Source organism: Aquarana catesbeiana, linkage group LG06, assembly GCF_042186555.1.
Source record: "Aquarana catesbeiana isolate 2022-GZ linkage group LG06, ASM4218655v1, whole genome shotgun sequence".
NCBI classification, from domain to species: Eukaryota; Metazoa; Chordata; class Amphibia; order Anura; family Ranidae; genus Aquarana; species Aquarana catesbeiana.
In genome coordinates this window covers 398,577,417-398,595,114 of record NC_133329.1, presented here as the reverse complement: position 1 = coordinate 398,595,114, position 17,698 = coordinate 398,577,417, and the positions used below count along the sequence as shown (strand labels likewise).

The 17,698-nt window shown below is 48.0% G+C and overlaps 1 protein-coding gene across 1 annotated transcript in view; it reads left to right on the top strand.

Moving 5' to 3' along the window:
- Positions 1-3,349: 3,349 nt before the first annotated feature.
- The window catches only part of ARPC2 (actin related protein 2/3 complex subunit 2), a gene marked incomplete in the record, with an annotated part of 16,639 nt that continues 2,290 nt past the window's right edge, over positions 3,350-17,698 (top strand). The window contains 3 exon segments of the mRNA XM_073635237.1: positions 3,350-3,556; positions 8,231-8,265; positions 17,570-17,682. Of these exon segments, the coding sequence (XP_073491338.1) occupies positions 3,483-3,556; positions 8,231-8,265; positions 17,570-17,682 (222 nt within the window).

Genomic DNA, 17,698 nt, shown 5'->3' with positions numbered 1-17,698 from the left:
AGGGCTCTTTCCTCTGGTCCCAGGGTCCTTCCTCTGAACCTAGAACCCTTCCCTCCAGGCCCAGGGGCCCTTGCTACTGATCCCGGGGTCCTTTACTTCCGTTGTAGGGCCCTTATGTTCTGCAGTGGGCCCCCTTCCTGCTGTCTTAGGGCCCCCACATGGTGGCAGAACTCAAGGGTCCAGTCGCAAGTGTGACCTTTGCGGCCCTTGTAGCTCTGCCACTTAGAGCCTGTTACCACTAAGGAAGTTGCTATGTCATGACCTGTCCCCTGTACCCTGTCCTCTCACCACCTGTCCCCTCACAACTACTATGGCCTCCATCCTGCTCTGTTCTATACTTTCTAACTAACATCTTCACCCTCTCCCTTTCCACTGGCAACTTCCCCTCCCCTCTTAAACATGCACTGGATATCCCCTACAGTGATCGGTCCTTGGCTGTGTCTGGTGGACACAGCAGGTGACAGATCGTGTCGGAGCATGGCAAGTGGGGAGTGCGCAAAGCACGATCCTGGGAGGACATCATATGACATCCTCCCAGGATAACAGGGCTACCGCTCGCCCATCATATTACAATAAGCCAGACGGGAAGCAGTTAATATTAATAATTACAGTGACAGTATATCGGCAACTAATGAGCAATTGTGACAATACATGGGCAACAAACAGGTAATCGTGACAACACATGGGCAACAAAAGGGCAATTGTGACAATACGTGGACAACAGACAGGCAATTGTAACAATACATAGGCAATAAAAAGGTTGCTGTGAAAATACATTGCCAACAAACAGGGCAGCAAAGTGGAAATCCTGACAATATGTGAGCCACAGACAGGTAATTATAACAATACATGGGAAACTAATGGGCCTATGTGGTAATACAAGGGCAGCAAATGGGCAAGCCTGACATTACATGAGCAACAGACAGGCATTCCTGAAAATATATGGCTAACAAATTGGCAAATGTGACAATACATAGGCAACAAACAAGCAATTGTGCCTAATTACGGCCAACAAACAGGCAACACACAGTCACTTCTTATAGTACATGGGCAACAAGCAAGCACATCTGGGAACTTGCCAGAATTGAACCGGCAATGCTGGAATTTTGAACCAGTTGCTAAGTCATTACCGGAATCAGGCCATACTCTGGAAAAACTAAAGTCTGATATTTATTTGTATTTTACTATAAACTGCAGAACTGTCCTTTAAGCTCCTCCCACTTCTAAAGGTCGATTTGATCTTACCCCCTAATTATTGCACACTGTTATGCATTAGCCCCACCCACAACTCCACCCACTTTCTCAGGAATTATGGTTACCAAATGTTCCCAGCTTTGCAAAAAAAGCAATTGTGCCTACACAAATGGGCAATTGTGACAATATATGGGCAACTGTAATGATATATGAGCAACAAATGGGCAATTATGGCGAAAATGGCCAGCAAACTGGAAAATGTGTCAATAAATGGCCAACAAATGGGCAAGTGTGACAATACATGGGAAACCAATGGGCAATTGTGTCAATATATGAGCAACAAATGGGCAATTGTGATGATATATGAGCAACAAATGGGAACTTGTGACAAAAATGGCCAGCAAATGGGAAAGTGTGGCAATAAACGGCCAACAAATGGGCAAGTGTGACAATACATGGGCAACCAATGGGCAGTTGTGACAATATATGAGCAACTGCCCATATATTGTCACAACTGCCCATTTGTTGTGACAATATATGAGCAACAAATGGGCAATTGTGACGATATATGAGCAACAAAAGGGCAATTGTGATAAAAATTGCTAGAAAATGGGAAAGTGTGGCAATAAATGGCCAACAAATGGGCAAGTGTGACAATACATGGGCAACCAATGGGCAGTTGTGACAATATATGAGCAACAAATGGGCAATTGTGACAATATTCTGAGCAACAAAAGCGCAATTGTGATAAAAATTGCTAGAAAATGGGAAAGTGTGGGAATAAATGGTCAACAAATGGGCAAGTGTGACAATACTTGGCTAGCCAACAGGCAGTTGTGCATACATGGGCAACTGATGTGTAATTGTGACACTAGCAACAAATGGGTACTTGTTATGGTGCATAGGCAACAAATGGGCAAGTATGACAATACATGCCCAACAAATTAGCTATCATAGTAATCTGTGAGCAACAAACTGGCAATTGCGACAATATTTGGGTAACAAAAGGGCAATCATAACATTGGACAAGCAACAAACAGTCACTTGTTATAGCACATGGGCAACAAGCAAGCGCATCTGGGAACTTGCCAGAATTGACCCGGCAATGCCAGAATTTTGAACCAGTTGCTGTCATTACCGGAATCAGGCAATACTCTGGAAAAACTAAAGTCTGATATTTATTTGTATTTTACTATAAACTGCAGACCTGTCCTTTAAGTCCCTCCCACTTCTAAAGGTCAGTTTGACCATACCCCCTAATTATTGCACGCTGTTATGCATTAGCCCCATCCACTTTCTCAGGAATTATAGTTACCAAATGTTACCAGCTTTGCAAAAAAAGCAATTGTGACAATACGTTGACAACGAATGGGCAATTGTCTCAATGTTTCGGCAAAACACAAGCAACATTCTGGCCACGACGACCAACAACAACCAGGTTAAAGGAAGCTTATTGCTTAGTCAGAGTCTCTGGCCAGCTTGGTCCGGAACCTTCGCGGGCCTGATTTTTTTTATTTTACACTGCTTATAACCACCTGATAACCTCTATTGTATGTTCTGGCATTTAAAGAAAGTGTTGTCACCCCATAAGAGGAAGTGACTGACCAAGAACCTTCATGGCAGGATCAACAGGTATTATTTAAACCAATGCTTTAAATTTACAATGCCTTAACATGTAAAAGCACATAAGAGATTTTAGTGATTGGCTTTTCATATATTTAATACTGAAAATTGGGAAGTTTTTTTTTTTCCAGGGCCAACTATGAAAACACTGAGCCTGTCCCTTTAAATCCAGGGACAGCCTGTAACCATGGTGAAGCACTAATGTCTGGCATTCCATAGTATAGAAAGGTCGCGCCGACCACGCCCTGTACATGGCCGTACCTGGCCACTGGGAATCAGGCACTTTCACGGACAGCTTTTTTTGTGTGGGCGCGGAGATGGGGCCTTCCCGAGTTTCCGTACAGCAAACGGCGGCCATATTGCTGTACGGCGGAAGCTTCTCTATGCAGCTTATCTCTGAAAATAAAAGCCCCAATAAAGTGACCTTAGCGAGCGCAGAAGCGCCTTTTTACTGCGCACATCACTAATACGGGGACGAAAAGGTTGTTCTTAGGATTGGAGAACACACACACTGGGGATGGGCTGGGTGGTGCGGCGGCCGCCATGTTGGATCAGGGCGGAAGCGGCAGAGTGGGCGGTGACATCTTCGCGGTCTGTAGGAGAGGGAAGTGGCGGCCTGTCAGTGAGTGACACCGGGGAGAGAGAGATAGAGCAGAGCTGCCGACATGATCCTGCTGGAGGTGAACAACCGCATCATCGAGGAGACCCTCAACCTCAAGTTCGAGAATGCGGCGGCCGGGTGAGTGCCAGGGGCCCCTGTGGCCCTTCAGTGTGGGTGAGGGCGGGGGGGGGCAGGGTCACCTGACTGGGTGAGATGGTGGCAGGAGGGGCCCTGTTAGGGTGTCAGGAGGGGCCCTGGGGTGCTGTGGCTTCTGTGCTGGGCCCTGAGGGAGGAAATGGGCCCTCAAAGGGGGGGGGGGATGGGTGGGTGCTGTGACCTGAATTTTGGGGGAGGGGCTCTGATTAGATGGGTGCTGGGCCCTCACTGGGGGGGGCTGGGCTCTGAGCCACCTGGCACAGAGTCTTTGAGGGTGTCTGGCAGTTAGCTTGGCCCCTGTGCGATGTGTTGGCCCGAGGTGGTTGTGGTTACCTGGCAGTGCGATTGGGGACAAGGCCTACTTGAGCCTGGCACGGGGGGGGGGGGGGGGTGTAGATGACATGACGGAAGGGGGGAGGGGGGCACTGGGCTTGTCGGAGCTCAACTGGCATGTTGGGACTCAGCTGACAATTGGAGGGGTGCGCAGGGAATGTTGTGGTTTAGAGGGGTGCAGCCGGCATGTTGGGGCCCAGTAGACAATCAGAGGGGTGCGCAGGGAATGTTGTGGTTCAGAGGGGGTGCAACTGATATATGTTGGAGCTCAGCAGGCGTGTGGGGACCCAACTGATGACCAGAAGGGTGTGCTGGGCATTGTGAGCTAAGGAAAAATCCAGAAGGTTCATGTGGCATGTTGGGGCCCAGTGGACAATCAGAGGGGTGCACTGGGAATGTTGTGGTTCAGATTGGTGCAGCTGGCATGTTGGAGCTCAGCGGGCGTGTGGGGACCCACTTGATGACCAGAGGGGTGTGCTGGTCATTTTGAGCTGAGGAGGAATCCAGAGGGTCTATGTGGCATGTGGAGGCCCAGTTGACGATCAGGGGGGTGCACCAGGAATGTTGTGGTTCAGAGGGGTGCAGCCGGCATGTTTGGGCCCAGTGAACAATCAGAGGGGTGCAGTGGGAATGTTGTGGTTCAGACAGGTACAACCGGTATGTTGGAACTCAGCGGGCGTGTGGGGGGGGGGGGGGGGGGCCCAGCCAACAATGAGAGGGAAGCACTGGGCATGCTGGAGCTCAGTGGGAATCCAGGGTGTGCATGGGTCACATTGGCACCCGGTGGACAATAAGTGGGATGCACCAGGCATGTAATGGTTCAAAGGGGTGCAGTCGGTATTTCGGAGCTCAGCGGGCATGTGGGGACCCAGCCGATGACCAAAAGGGTACGATGGGCACCACACGGCGTGCTAGTGCGTTGCTGAGCATTTGGCGCCTTGTACCACATGTAGAAAAGTGCGTTTTGGTGCCATTCAAAATGAATGCCGCTGCAACGAGCTAATGCACAGAGCTTGGGCAGTAAAAGCAGGTAGTTGAGCCATGGTTTAACCGCCCACCTGAACCACGGACATGCAGCCACTCAGGGCTGTACACCTGCGGTACAATGAAACACAATGTCACATTCGGCGGTCCATACTGCCATCAAACGCATTACAGTGAATAGGGCTGCAGGTGCAACCACCCTGTCGCTGTTTGCGATTGCATGCAGGCGGTGCAGCTTTTATAAGGGCTAAAACAAGCAGCGAGGAAGTGACCTGGTCCTCCTCATCCTACCCTGCCAACCCTTTTCTGTAAAGTGACCCACTGCAGCTCACTTTTCAGGGTGCGTAGCGAGACCTGCTGCGTGTGAGAACGAACCCTGGTGGGTCTTGGGAGAAAGTCGTGTGAAGATATTTATAAAGAAACCCTTAAAATGCCTAAAAACAAAACTTTAGCAAAAAAAAAAAAAAATTTAAAAATTGTCCTAACACTGTACATTGTATGTGAAGGACGTTCTGCGGACTGTTCCGTAGTCTACCATCCGCTCTGTACGGAGGTTGTGTAGCCGGTTTGGGGAAATCATCTCTGTGTGTGTTTTGTAGGAAGGTGAAGAGCGGACTTCCTCTTCTGAGACATTTCAGTACAAGCCCGGGCCCCGGAGCTCACACATTCCCCGACATGACGCTACACGCCTCTGAGGGCGGCCGGCCTGAGCTGCTCCCATCTACATCCATCTACAGCAGTCTGCCATTCATTTCTAAATCACCTCGGAGGACTCTGATTTCACTTTGATTTATTTTTTTTTTCTGGCCTAAACAGCCGGTCTAAAGCCGGCCATAGATGGATGGAATTTCTAATGAAAATTCTTAGGAAAATTTGTACAAAAATTCTCAGACCGTTCAAATGTCATTTGAAAGATTTTGTTTGCTTTTAGAGCACTTTCACACTGAGGCGCTTTACAGGCGCTACAGCGCTAAAAATGGCGCCTGTAAAGAGCCTCTCGTGTGTCCCCAGTGTGAAAGCCCCGAGGGTTTTCACGCTGGAGCGGTGCGCTGGCAGGACGGTACAAAAAGTCCTGAAACCGCATCTTTGCAGCGCTGTAGGAGCGGTGTATTCACCACTCCTAAAGCGCCCCTTACCCATTGAAAGCAATGGGGCAGCGCCACTAAACAGCCAGCGCTATGCTGGCGGTTTTAACCCTTTTTCGGCCACTAGTGGGGGTTAAAACCGCCCCGCTAGCGGCCGAATAGCGCCACTAAAACGGTGCTAAATATAGCACCGCTTTACTGACGACGCCCACAACGCCCCAGTCTGAAAGTAACCTTAAACACTTGACCCCCAGGTCAATTCTGACACTTCTCAGATATATGAAAAAATCTGCATTTTTTTTTTTTCCCCTGGAATATTCCTAAAACTCTGCTTTAAATAAAAAAAATCTATAGATAGATAGAGAGAGAGAGAGAGAGGTTCTCATTTAAAAATGAGAGAATTGTCTATAATTATCTCTCATTTTTAAATTCAAATCAATTTTTTTTTTTTTTTTTTTTTTGAGAGAGTATATATATAAAAATATCTCTCATTTTTAAATCGTGTGTATATGTGTGTGTGTGTGTGTGTATATATATGTGTATATATGTGTATGTGTATATATATATATATATATATCTCAAAAAAATCTATACACACATGATTTAAAAATAAGATATTTTTATATATAATCTCTCAAAAAAAAATTTATTTTACATATATAATTTGGATTTTACTTTTTTTTTTTTTTTTTTTTTTTTTTTTTTTTATCATGCCTTTGGAGTACAAAATCTATCTAAATATAGTTTTCTATTTAAAGATTAAGTAAACCCTGATGGGTTTTACTTCCCCTTTTTTTTTTTTTTTTTTTTTTCCCCTGCAAAGTAAAAGCATAATGAGCTAATATGCATCACTTACCTGAAAACAAAGCCCGCAATGTCCCCGCTGGAGGCCGCACCCATCTTCACCCCTCTTCCTTCCGGGGCCGCGGACTCCGGCTCTGTGACTGTGCGGAGTCGTGTGACATCACTCCCACGCATGCGTGCGGTAGCCGCCGGTCACGGAACTAGTGCCATTTCTTTAGTGCGCATGCGCTGAGGACATCGGCGCAAGCACGTATAGTAAATATCTCCTAAACCGTTTAGGAGATATTTCCAGTACCTACACAAAAGCCTTGTTATGAGCATGTTATAGGCTCACTGTAGTAAAACAATGGTCAGGCACACATTTGAACCCTTTGACCCTGATGACCCTTTCCCAGCCAGTGTCCTTAGTACAGTGACAGTGCCTATTTTTAGCACTGATGACTGTATAGGTGTTACTGATTCCCCAAAAAAAAGTGTCAGACTTGTCCGCCGCAATATCGCAGTCCTGCTATAACCCGCTGATCGCCGCCATTACTAGTAAAAATATAAATGAGAATTCCATAAATAAATATATCCCATAGTTTTGTAGATGCTTTTGGGCAAACCAATCAATTTACGCTTCTTGGAATTTTTCCTTTATTTTTGGTTAAAAAAAAAAATTAAAATGTAACAGAATACATATTGGCCTAAATTGATTAAGACATTTTTATTTTTATTGGGTGCTTTATAAAGGAAGTAAAAATTCTTACTTTAAAAAAAAAAAAAAAAAAAATCGCTTTTAATTAAACTGCAGAGGTGATCAAATACCACCAAAAGAAAGCTCTATTTGTGGGGGGAAAAAAGGACATAATTTTTGTTTAGGTACAGCTTTGCACGACCGCGCAATTGTCAGTTAAAGTAACGCAGTGCCGTATCGCAAAAAATGGCCTGGTCAGGAAGGGGGGTAAATCTTCCAGAGGGCAAGTGCATATACATAGATACAGTGGTCCAAGCTAAAGGTGTTTTTTTTAAATTTTATTTTGGATAGAGTGGAGAGGGATTAGAACAGCTGTCAGTTTTTATATCTGTGTCCCCAATATGGAGGCTCACCCTCTCTATTTGTCCTGTTTATCATTATCACCAAAAGTGAAAGATCATAAATTTTGTGTTGTCTTCAGGACAGGAATAGAGGGAAGAATCTTCCAATGGGGACACTAGTTCTGATGACAACCAGGTATTCTCTTAGTGTGGAGTGATTTGTTCCCGGTTTCCTGTTTTTGGCTATGGGACAGGAAGTGAAGGGAAATCTCCCCTATGGGACACTGATGGCAAAGAATAAACCAACAGGAGCTATAACACCCCCTTAAAATGCATAAAAAGTTTTTTCCCTTTTTAGAGTTCCTCCTTGTTCAGACTACTTTTCGGATTTCGCCTTCTTTCTCTCTGTATTAAACATTTCTTTCTCTTTTAGGAATAAACCAGAGGCGGTGGAGATGACCTTTGCAGGTAATGATTTTTGTCACTTTTTTTTTTTTTTTTTTTTTTAATCTATGAGCTTCAATTAAGTGTTACTGAACCCACAACAGTAAAATCAGTCTGTATATGCAGTAAAGCATGCTTGTTATACTCACTCTGGAACCTAAGGGGTTAATTCTTTGCATTGTGTAATTAGGCTGTTTTGATCCTGTCTTCTCTGATCCTTCCCTTCCTCCACAGTCCCCAATCCATCTCCTGATAGTACAGAGCCCTAGGGGGCAATCTGCACATACTCAGTTTGGTGTGTATTGCTAGAGTTTTTTTTTTTTTTTTTTTTTTTTTTTTTTTTTTTCTTGGGAGGGTGCATGTGATCGGCACAGGGCCAATCAGTACTGTCCAGACAGAGGGTCAGGGGTCCTGCAGCCTCATAGGACAGTCGGAGGAGAATGAAAACTCCTCCTACAAGCTTTAACCAGACACTGATAGAAGTCACAAGACTGCTATATACTGCTGTTGAGAAAAGGTATTTGGCAGTTTATATTTACTAAAACTATTGCATTTCCATGTTCTGTGTACTGTGGGAGACCAGGTATAGTGAGTGCAGGCTCCTGGGATTAGTAACAATTTAAGACAGCTTGAAAAAGACTAAAAAAAATGGATTGGAATAATTGAATATGTGTACAGATGCAACAAGGCTTTGTTAAAGCGGATCTTCCCTCCTCCTCTCCATATATTGATATTAAAGGATATAGATATATAATTTGTTATACTTGCCTGCGCTGTAATGGTTTTGCACAGAGCAGCCCAGATCCCCCTCTTCTCGGGGTCCCCTGCTGCCTCTCCTAGCTCCTCCCTCCTGCCCCCACACCAAGCAGCTTGCTATGGGGGCTCCCAAGCAGGCTCGCTCTTGAGCTGCTGCTCTGCGTGTCCATTCACACACACACAGAGCTGCGGCTCGCCACCTCCCTTTCGTTATTGGCTCCCTGGCTGTGATTGACAGCAACAGGAGCCAGTGAGGATGGCGAGTCCATGGAGAGCCAAGTCTTGGGCTCAGGTAAGTATTGTGGGGGGCTGCTGCATAGAATGCATGAAGGTAAAAACCCTGTGTCTTTAAAACCCACTTTATATAACACACTTTTTTTTTTTTTTTTTTTTTTTTTTTTTCCTTTTTAGGGCGATAGTTTTTGTTTCCCTCCTCCTCCCCGCTTTTTTTTTTCTGTATTAAAAAAAAAAAAAAAAGGGAGGGGGGGGGTTTCGGGCCGCCCGTGCACATCATTTACCTTGGCGAACTGCATGTACTATGCACCCTTTGCCTCCTGGGTTATGCACGTTATGTACCCTAAAGAGGCATGGTCTCTCTATTCAGTAAAGGAGCAGGCAGCGGGCCTAGTGGCGCATCATCGGTAGGCCCGCAGGCTGAACCTAGAAAGGCCAGCGCCTACTGATGACTTCACAACAAAACATGGCGGCGCTGGACCGAGCGATGGGAAAACAGAAAACGATCTCTGCTGACTCCAATATAACTATGTATTTTACTATTCCCCTGGGAGATCCCTCAATAGGCTGGAAATCAGCGTAGCAAACACCATTACTCCAGAGTCCTCCACTAACTTCCAGGTCCGGTGCTGAGCAGCTGCCCTGCTGCATTCTGAACACAGGAGGTTGGCTGCCCAGTACGGGTGTTGTTGCATTAAAGTAAAGAACATGATATCACTGTCCCCCCCCCCCCCACCCCCCCCCCCCCCCCCCCCCCCCCCCCCCCCCCCTCGTCCAATCAAAAAATGCTTTGCATTCGCTAAATGGCGCTCATGCCAAGCAGACGACCTCCCATAGCCAGAATACAGGAAAACGGCTGCTTGGCACTTTAGTAGGGATCACTGTAGGAGTGGTGTCTTTCCAGCTTCTAGGTCTCCAAACGTTCTAAACAAAGGACCAGTTTACTGTCCTTCAGACTTTAGGGGGAGCCGGACTGTGGCCAGTGGGAGTAGAAAAGGTCCCAATGTCAGTAGGCAAAAAACTATGCCCCACCTTTAGTGCCATTGGGAGAAATTGTGCCCCATCGTTGGTGGCAGTGGGAGGATTTATGCCACGAGGGCCAGATAAAAGCAAGCAAAAGGCCGCAGTTTGGAGACCACTGGTCTAGAGGGATCCCATAGATTAAGGCAGAAGGTGTGTTTTTTTTTTTTTTTTTTTTTTTTTTTTTTAAAAAAAAGGTAAAACGTGTTTTGTGATCAGCCCCCCTAAATTACCTGATCTGGATCCAGAGATCTCTCTCTCTCTCCCTCTCCCTATCAAATTATATAGGGAGGGAGCTGGAACAGGGCCAAGCCACTCTGTATGTTTCAATAGACTCACACATTCTGGCTTGGGATTGGGCCTGTACAATTGCCCCCCACATAGCAGGGAGGAGCCAGGAGCTCAGGTGGGGGGGGGACCAGAGAAGAGGAGGATCGGGGCTGCTCTGTGCAAAAACCCTTACACAGGGGCAGGTAAGTATAACATGTTTGTTTATAAAGAAAAATCGAAGCTTTAGAATCACTTTAGGCTCTCATACTCTCGGATTAGTAAATGCAATGTACCGAAGCATCTCATTGTATATCTGCCGCATATCATTCCTCTGTCGGGAAAGCTCCCACGGTGTTCTGATAAAAATAGCTGTGACTTTTCCAGGTTGGAGAAGAGACCTGCAGAGCTTTTCATCACTACAAATAATGCAGTTTGCTTTTATAAATCTGGATATGCCAGCAAACTGCACCGAGCTCTCCGTCATAGGGGAGGGTCGGCCTTTGTGATGAACAGATTTCTTGTGGGATGTTTGGATGGAATGTGAGTCACTCTCCCCGTGTGCCGCTTCTAGGAACAGTCTTTGTCAGCAGCTCCTTTCTTTTTTTTGTCTTAAATTTTAGTAATCATTTTTTATTGCAGTCATATGGTCCTCCGTTTTCTGCATCCATAAATCATCCAAAGACTGAATGGCACTGGAGATGCATGTGATCCTTCTTAAATTTGTAAATTAAAGGAACAATAAACTGAGAATTTGCTAAAATAATCATGTCTACACACCGACTAGCAGTCCGTGTTAACCAATTAAAGCCCAGATAAAGTCACAAACAGAAATGCAGTAAGATGTAACTACCGTATATACTCGAGTATAAGCCTAGGGTGAGAAATGCGCAGCTACTGTAAGTGGAAAAGAGGGTCAACAATGCCCATTTGCAGCCTCACTGTGCCCATTTGCAGCCATAGGTCCCCCCCAACTTCAAACTCGGTAGTTAAGGGTTCCTAGATGCCCCCTAGCTGCAGCCAAAATTTGGGATCTCTGGACCCAAAGGGTCTCGAAATGACATTGCTGCAGATGGACACAGTTGACCGAATTTGGGGCCCCGTATCTTGGGGCCACTTGGTGCTAGGAACCCCAAATTTTGGTGTGCAAACCCACCAAATAATCCAAAGCTGGGGTTCCTAGCACCAAGTGGCCCCCCGAGATATGGGGCCCCAAAGTCGGTTTGGAAAATGTCAAGCGCTTTTCTGCAGCAGAGAATGACTTTTTCCGAACTGAATTTGGGACCCCGTATCTCGGGGCCACTTGGTGCTAGGAGCCCCAGCTTTGGATATGTTGTGGTGCTAGTTCCACTGGGTTTGCACACCAAATTTGGGGTTTCTAGCAGAAAGTGGCCCCTAGACCCGGGGCCCCAAATTCAGTTCGGAAAATGTCATTCTCTGCTGCAGAAAAGTGCTTGACTCAGGGATAAGCCGAGGGGGGCATTTCATCTCAAAAAATGTGCTGAAAAACTCTGCTTATACTCGAATATATACGGTAACAATTTTTAATCATTAGTAAATGGATAGGGAGGTATATTATATTTGTTTTAAAATGGGATTTTTGTTTTTTTACGCATATCTTCAGCAGTGTTAATTTTGGCAGCAAATTTCGATTTAGTTTTAGGACTGAAATGGCATTTCAGTTTTTTTAGTCCCATTTTAGTCTTCTGCAATTGTTTTTAGTCGAATTTAGTCTACTAAAACTCATTTTAACACTGGTCTGTAGTGCATGTTCATACCTCAATACCATAAATAATAACATATTCGATTTTTTTAGTCCTCTATAATCTAATGGGCAGAGTTAAATTGTAATGCATTATTTAAGAATTTCTCTACAGTTTCCAAACTCATTTACTGCTGGAGTGAAAAATCTTATGTTATTATTTATGGTATTGAGGTATGGACATGCACTACAGACCAGTGTTAATTTTGACGTCAAATTTCAATTTAGTTTTATGCCCCGTACACACGGCCGGACTTTGCATCGGGCAAAACTCCGTCGGCATTTCCGACGGAAAAATTTAAAACGGGCTCTATATCTGAGTCCGTCGGAAATGCCGACATAAAAAGTCTGATGGGGCATACACACGATCGCAGTATCCAATGAAAAGCTCCCATCGGACTTTTTCTGCCGGAAAGTCTGACCGTGTGTACGCGGCATAAGTCTTTTGACTAAAATGGCACTTTAGTTTTAGTTGTATTTTAGTAGACTAAAATGGTATTAAGTTAGTCGACTAAAATGTTTTATTCAACTAAGTTTAACACTGATCTTCAGTTGCTTTCTGGATTCTGACCTAGGCCAAAAGAATGTCATACATCCCAGGAGCCTTCAGTAGGGGAGGAGGGACTTTCTCAGCTAAGCGCACCTTCCTGTCTGCATGCCTGAGCTAAGGGCAGATGCATTCCACGAAGTATATGCTACAACAAACTCCATTTCATTGTGGGCCACAGCAGCAGTATGGTTTCCCTCAAAGGGCCAGTTGTATCTGGGGTGCTCTGCGTGCCAAGTACATGGCTTGGGGGGGGGGGATGCTCTACGTGCCGGGTACAGGGCTTGGGGGGTGTGGTGCTCTGCGTGCCGGGTACAGGGCTTGGGGGGTGTGGTGCTCTGCGTGCCGGGTACAAGGCTTGGGGGGTGTGGTGCTCTGCGTGCCGGGTACAGGGCTTGGGGGGTGTGGTGCTCTGCGTGCCGGGTACAGGGCTTGGGGGGGTGTGGTGCTCTGCGTGCCGGGTACAGGGCTTGGGGGGGTGTGGTGCTCTGCGTGCCGGGTACAGGGCTTGGGGGGGTGTGGTGCTCTGCGTGCCGGGTACAGGGCTTGGGGGGGTGTGGTGCTCTGCGTGCCGGGTACAGGGCTTGGGGGGGTGTGGTGCTCTGCGTGCCGGGTACAGGGCTTGGGGGGGGGGTGTGGTGCTCTGCGTGCCGGGTACAGGGCTTGGGGGGGGGGGGGTGTGGTGCTCTGCGTGCGGGTACAGGGCTTGGGGGGGGGGGTGTGGTGCTCTGCGTGCCGGGTACAGGGCTTGGGGGGGGGGGGGGTGTGGTGCTCTGCGTGCCGGGTACAGGGCTTGGGGGGGGTGTGGTGCTCTGCGTGCCGGGTACAGGGCTTGGGGGGGGGGTGTGGTGCTCTACGTGCCGGGTACAGGGCTTGGGGGGGGGGGGGGTGCTCTGCGTGCCGGGTACAGGGCTTGGGGGGGGGGTGTGGTGCTCTGCGTGCCGGGTACAGGGCTTGGGGGGGGTGTGGTGCTCTGCGTGCCGGGTACAGGGCTTGGGGGGGGGTGTGGTGCTCTGCGTGCCGGGTACAGGGCTTGGGGGGGGGGGGGGTGGTGCTCTGCGTGCCGGGTACAGGGCTTGGGGGGGGGGGGGGGTGGTGCTCTGCGTGCCAGGTACAGGGCTTGGGGGGGGGGTGGTGCTCTGCGTGCCGGGTACAGGGCTTGGGGGGGGGGGTGGTGCTCTGCGTGCCGGGTACAGGCTTGGGGGGGGGGGGTGGTGCTCTGCGTGCCGGGTACAGGGCTTGGGGGGGGGGGGGGGGTGGTGCTCTGCGTGCCGGGTACAGGGCTTGGGGGGGGGGGGGGGGTGCTCTGCGTGCCGGGTACAGGGCTTGGGGGGGGGGGTGTGGTGCTCTGCGTGCCGGGTACAGGGCTTGGGGGGGGTGTGGTGCTCTGCGTGCCGGGTACAGGGCTTGGGGGGGGGGTGTGGTGCTCTGCGTGCCGGGTACAGGGCTTGGGGGGGGGGGGGGGGGGGGTGTGGTGCTCTGCGTGCCGGGTACAGGGCTTGGGGGGGGGGGGGGGTGTGGTGCTCTGCGTGCCGGGTACAGGGCTTGGGGGGGGGTGTGGTGCTCTGCGTGCCGGGTACAGGGCTTGGGGGGGGGGGTGTGGTGCTCTGCGTGCCGGGTACAGGGCTTGGGGGGGGGTTGTGGTGCTCTGCGTGCCGGGTACAGGGCTTGGGGGGGGGGGTGTGGTGCTCTGCGTGCCGGGTACAGGGCTTGGGGGGGGGGGGGTGTGGTGCTCTGCGTGCCGGGTACAGGGCTCGGGGGGGGGGGTGTGGTGCTCTGCGTGCCGGGTACAGGGCTCGGGGGGGGGGGGGTGTGGTGCTCTGCGTGCCGGGTACAGGGCTTGGGGGGGGGGGGGTGTGGTGCTCTGCGTGCCGGGTACAGGGCTTGGGGGGGGGGGGGGGTGTGGTGCTCTGCGTGCCGGGTACAGGGCTGGGGGGGGGGGGGTGTGGTGCTCTGCGTGCCGGGTACAGGGCTGGGGGGGGGGGGGTGTGGTGCTCTGCGTGCCGGGTACAGGGCTGGGGGGGGGGGGGGTGTGGTGCTCTGCGTGCCGGGTACAGGGCTTGGGGGGGTGTGGTGCTCTGCGTGCCGGGTACAGGGCTTGGGGGGGGGGGGGGGTGGTGGTGCTTTGCGTGCCCTTTTTTTTTTTTTTTTTTTTTTACTATCCAAAGTTAAAACTACAACAAGGGCAGACGATTTAATAGACGGAAAGATGAAAAAAATTACGGAAGTTCCACTTTAAGTGTACAGTCTGTTGGTTTCCAAAGATGACCTCAGTAATCGGCACCAGAGCGGGTCTGACACCGTCCCTCTACATCTGCAATAGACGTCTGTGTGAGAATATTAGGCTGCTGTTGTTAAATGCAGCAATGCATTACCGTTTCTTTTTAATTGCATCCAATACAACTAGACAGAACAGTGTACTTAACATTGAGTGCATTACAATGCAGAGATCTGTGCACTGCTAACGGTATATGTCCATTAAATGTGTGTTGGGGGTTTGAATAATGCAGAACTCCAGTTTTGTAATACAAAAAATAAGCAGCCCAGTTAAAGAGGAACTGCAGTCTGCTGACATAATTTGTAAAAAAAACATCTTTGCCAGTCTGAGGCTTCCCTCCAACCACTTTGCATATTTTATATATACTGTGATTCTGTACTTGCCAAATATGCTGTAGAAATCTCCCTCCACTGAGGCTGGCTGCAGCCATTTTAACTGTGGGCAGCTGAAGCCGCTGCCTGTTCACTTCCTGGATTTACACAGACAGACATCCATACATATGTGCATGCAGAAACGCAGACCATTGCTTTCCTGCACATTTCTCCTCTCTCGATAAATACACATGGATCTCTGCAGTCTTCTCCTATCTCCACACTCATCCAGCTCTGCAGCTCTCCTTTGGTTCTCCTAGGACTCATCCCTCCTCCACCCTCCTGCCCTCACCCCCCCCCCCCCCCCCTTTCTGCCAAACTCAGAGAGAGAGAGAGAGAGAGCTGTGCATGATGTCATAATTCTAGGCTAATGACCAGACAAGAAACAGGAAGTGGGCTGTATAAGGGATTTACTGGAGAAAAAAAATGTTTTACTATCCAAAGTTAAAAAAAACAACAAGGGCAGAAGGTTTAATAGATGGAAAGTTGAAAAAGATGACTGAAGGTCCACTTTAAATTAAAAATAATTAACTCGTCTTAAGTCCAGACCTGTCCCCCACAGATTTCTTCAACCGTTAGATGTTGCCAGTCTTCTGGGCTGCATGACAGAGACCGTGTCGTTCAACCCATTTCCTCTGCTGTCACAGATACACCACCTTGGAAGCAACCCCACCAAGCTGGCCGAGGCTTGAAATGTTACTACACTGATCCACTAAACACCATCACTTTCTGTTCTGTTCAATGCAGGTGTAGGGCCCTCATCCTTAACCGCTTCCTGACCGCCTCGCGCAGATACACTGCGGCAGAAGGGCACGTACGGGCAGATTAACGTACCTGTATGTTGCCCTTTAAAAGGCGGCTCGCGGGCGCGTGCCCGCCGGGAGCTCCTTGACCGCGGGCATACCCGCGATCGTCTCATAGGGGGAAGGACAGGGAGATTCTAATGCAAACAAGCCTCTCCGTTCTGCCTAATGACACTGATCACGCTCCCTGTAATCGGGGGCGGTGATGAGTGATGTGTCTCACCCACATCCCCCCCGTTAGAATCACTCCACTTAACCCCTACAGCGCCACCTAGTGGTTAACTCCTTCCCTGACAATGATATTTTTACAGTAATCAATGCAATTTTTTAGCAGTGATCGCCGTATAAATGAAAATGGTCCCAAAAATGTGTCAAAATTGTCCAATGTGTCCACCATAATGTCGCAGTCACGATAAAAATCGCTGATCGCCGCCATTACTAGTAAAAAAAATCAATAAAAAGCCATAAAACTATCCCCTATATTTTTAGACACTATAACTTTTGCACAAACCAATCAATAAACACTTATTGCGATTTATTTTTTTATTTTTTTTTTTTTTTTATTATTTTTTAAAAATTTTTTTTTTACCAAAATATGTAGAAGAATACATATCGGCCTAAACAGGAAAAAAAAATGTTTTTTTATAATTTTTTTTTTTTGGGGGGGGGGGGATATTTATTATAGAAAAAAGTAAAAAATGTGTTTTTTTTCCAAAATTGTCGCTCTATTTTTGTTTATAGCGCAAAAAATAAAAACCGCAGAGGTGATCAAATACCACCAAAAGAAAGCTCTATTAGTGGGGAAAAAAGGACGTCAATTTTGTTTGAGAGCCACGTCGCACGACCGTGCAATTGTCAGTTAAAGTGACAGTGCCAAATCGCAAAAAGTGCTCTGGTCAGGAAGGGGGTAAATTCTTCCGGGGCTGAAGTGGGTTAAACGCCCACTTCACCCCACACACACACATCTCTGGTTGAGGAGAAGGTTCTATGGGGTCACCAGACCCACCAGAAGACCTTTTGGGGTAGAAGTATGTATACATAGTATAACGCAGTGCACGTTAATCCATAGGCATTGCTGCAACACAGTACGGTAGCGTGGAAAACTTGCACAACCCGATCCAGTCATCACAAGCAATGCCGATCACAAACCAAAAACGTGCTTGAATTCATGTTTTAAATTTCAAAGCAAATCCCCCCAAGCGCCACATTTCTTTAATTTTCAAGACCTGTTCTTGCTTCTTTTGTAGCAAATGAAGCTTAATGTTTTTTTTATTTTTTTTTTTCCCTCAGACTTCGATGGCGTTGTGTATCGCATCTCCAACCCCAATGGTGACAAGGGGAAAATGATGATCAGTATTTCATTGAAGTTCTTCAAAGAGTTAGAGGAACATGGAACTGATGAGGTGAGACTTTCTCCAC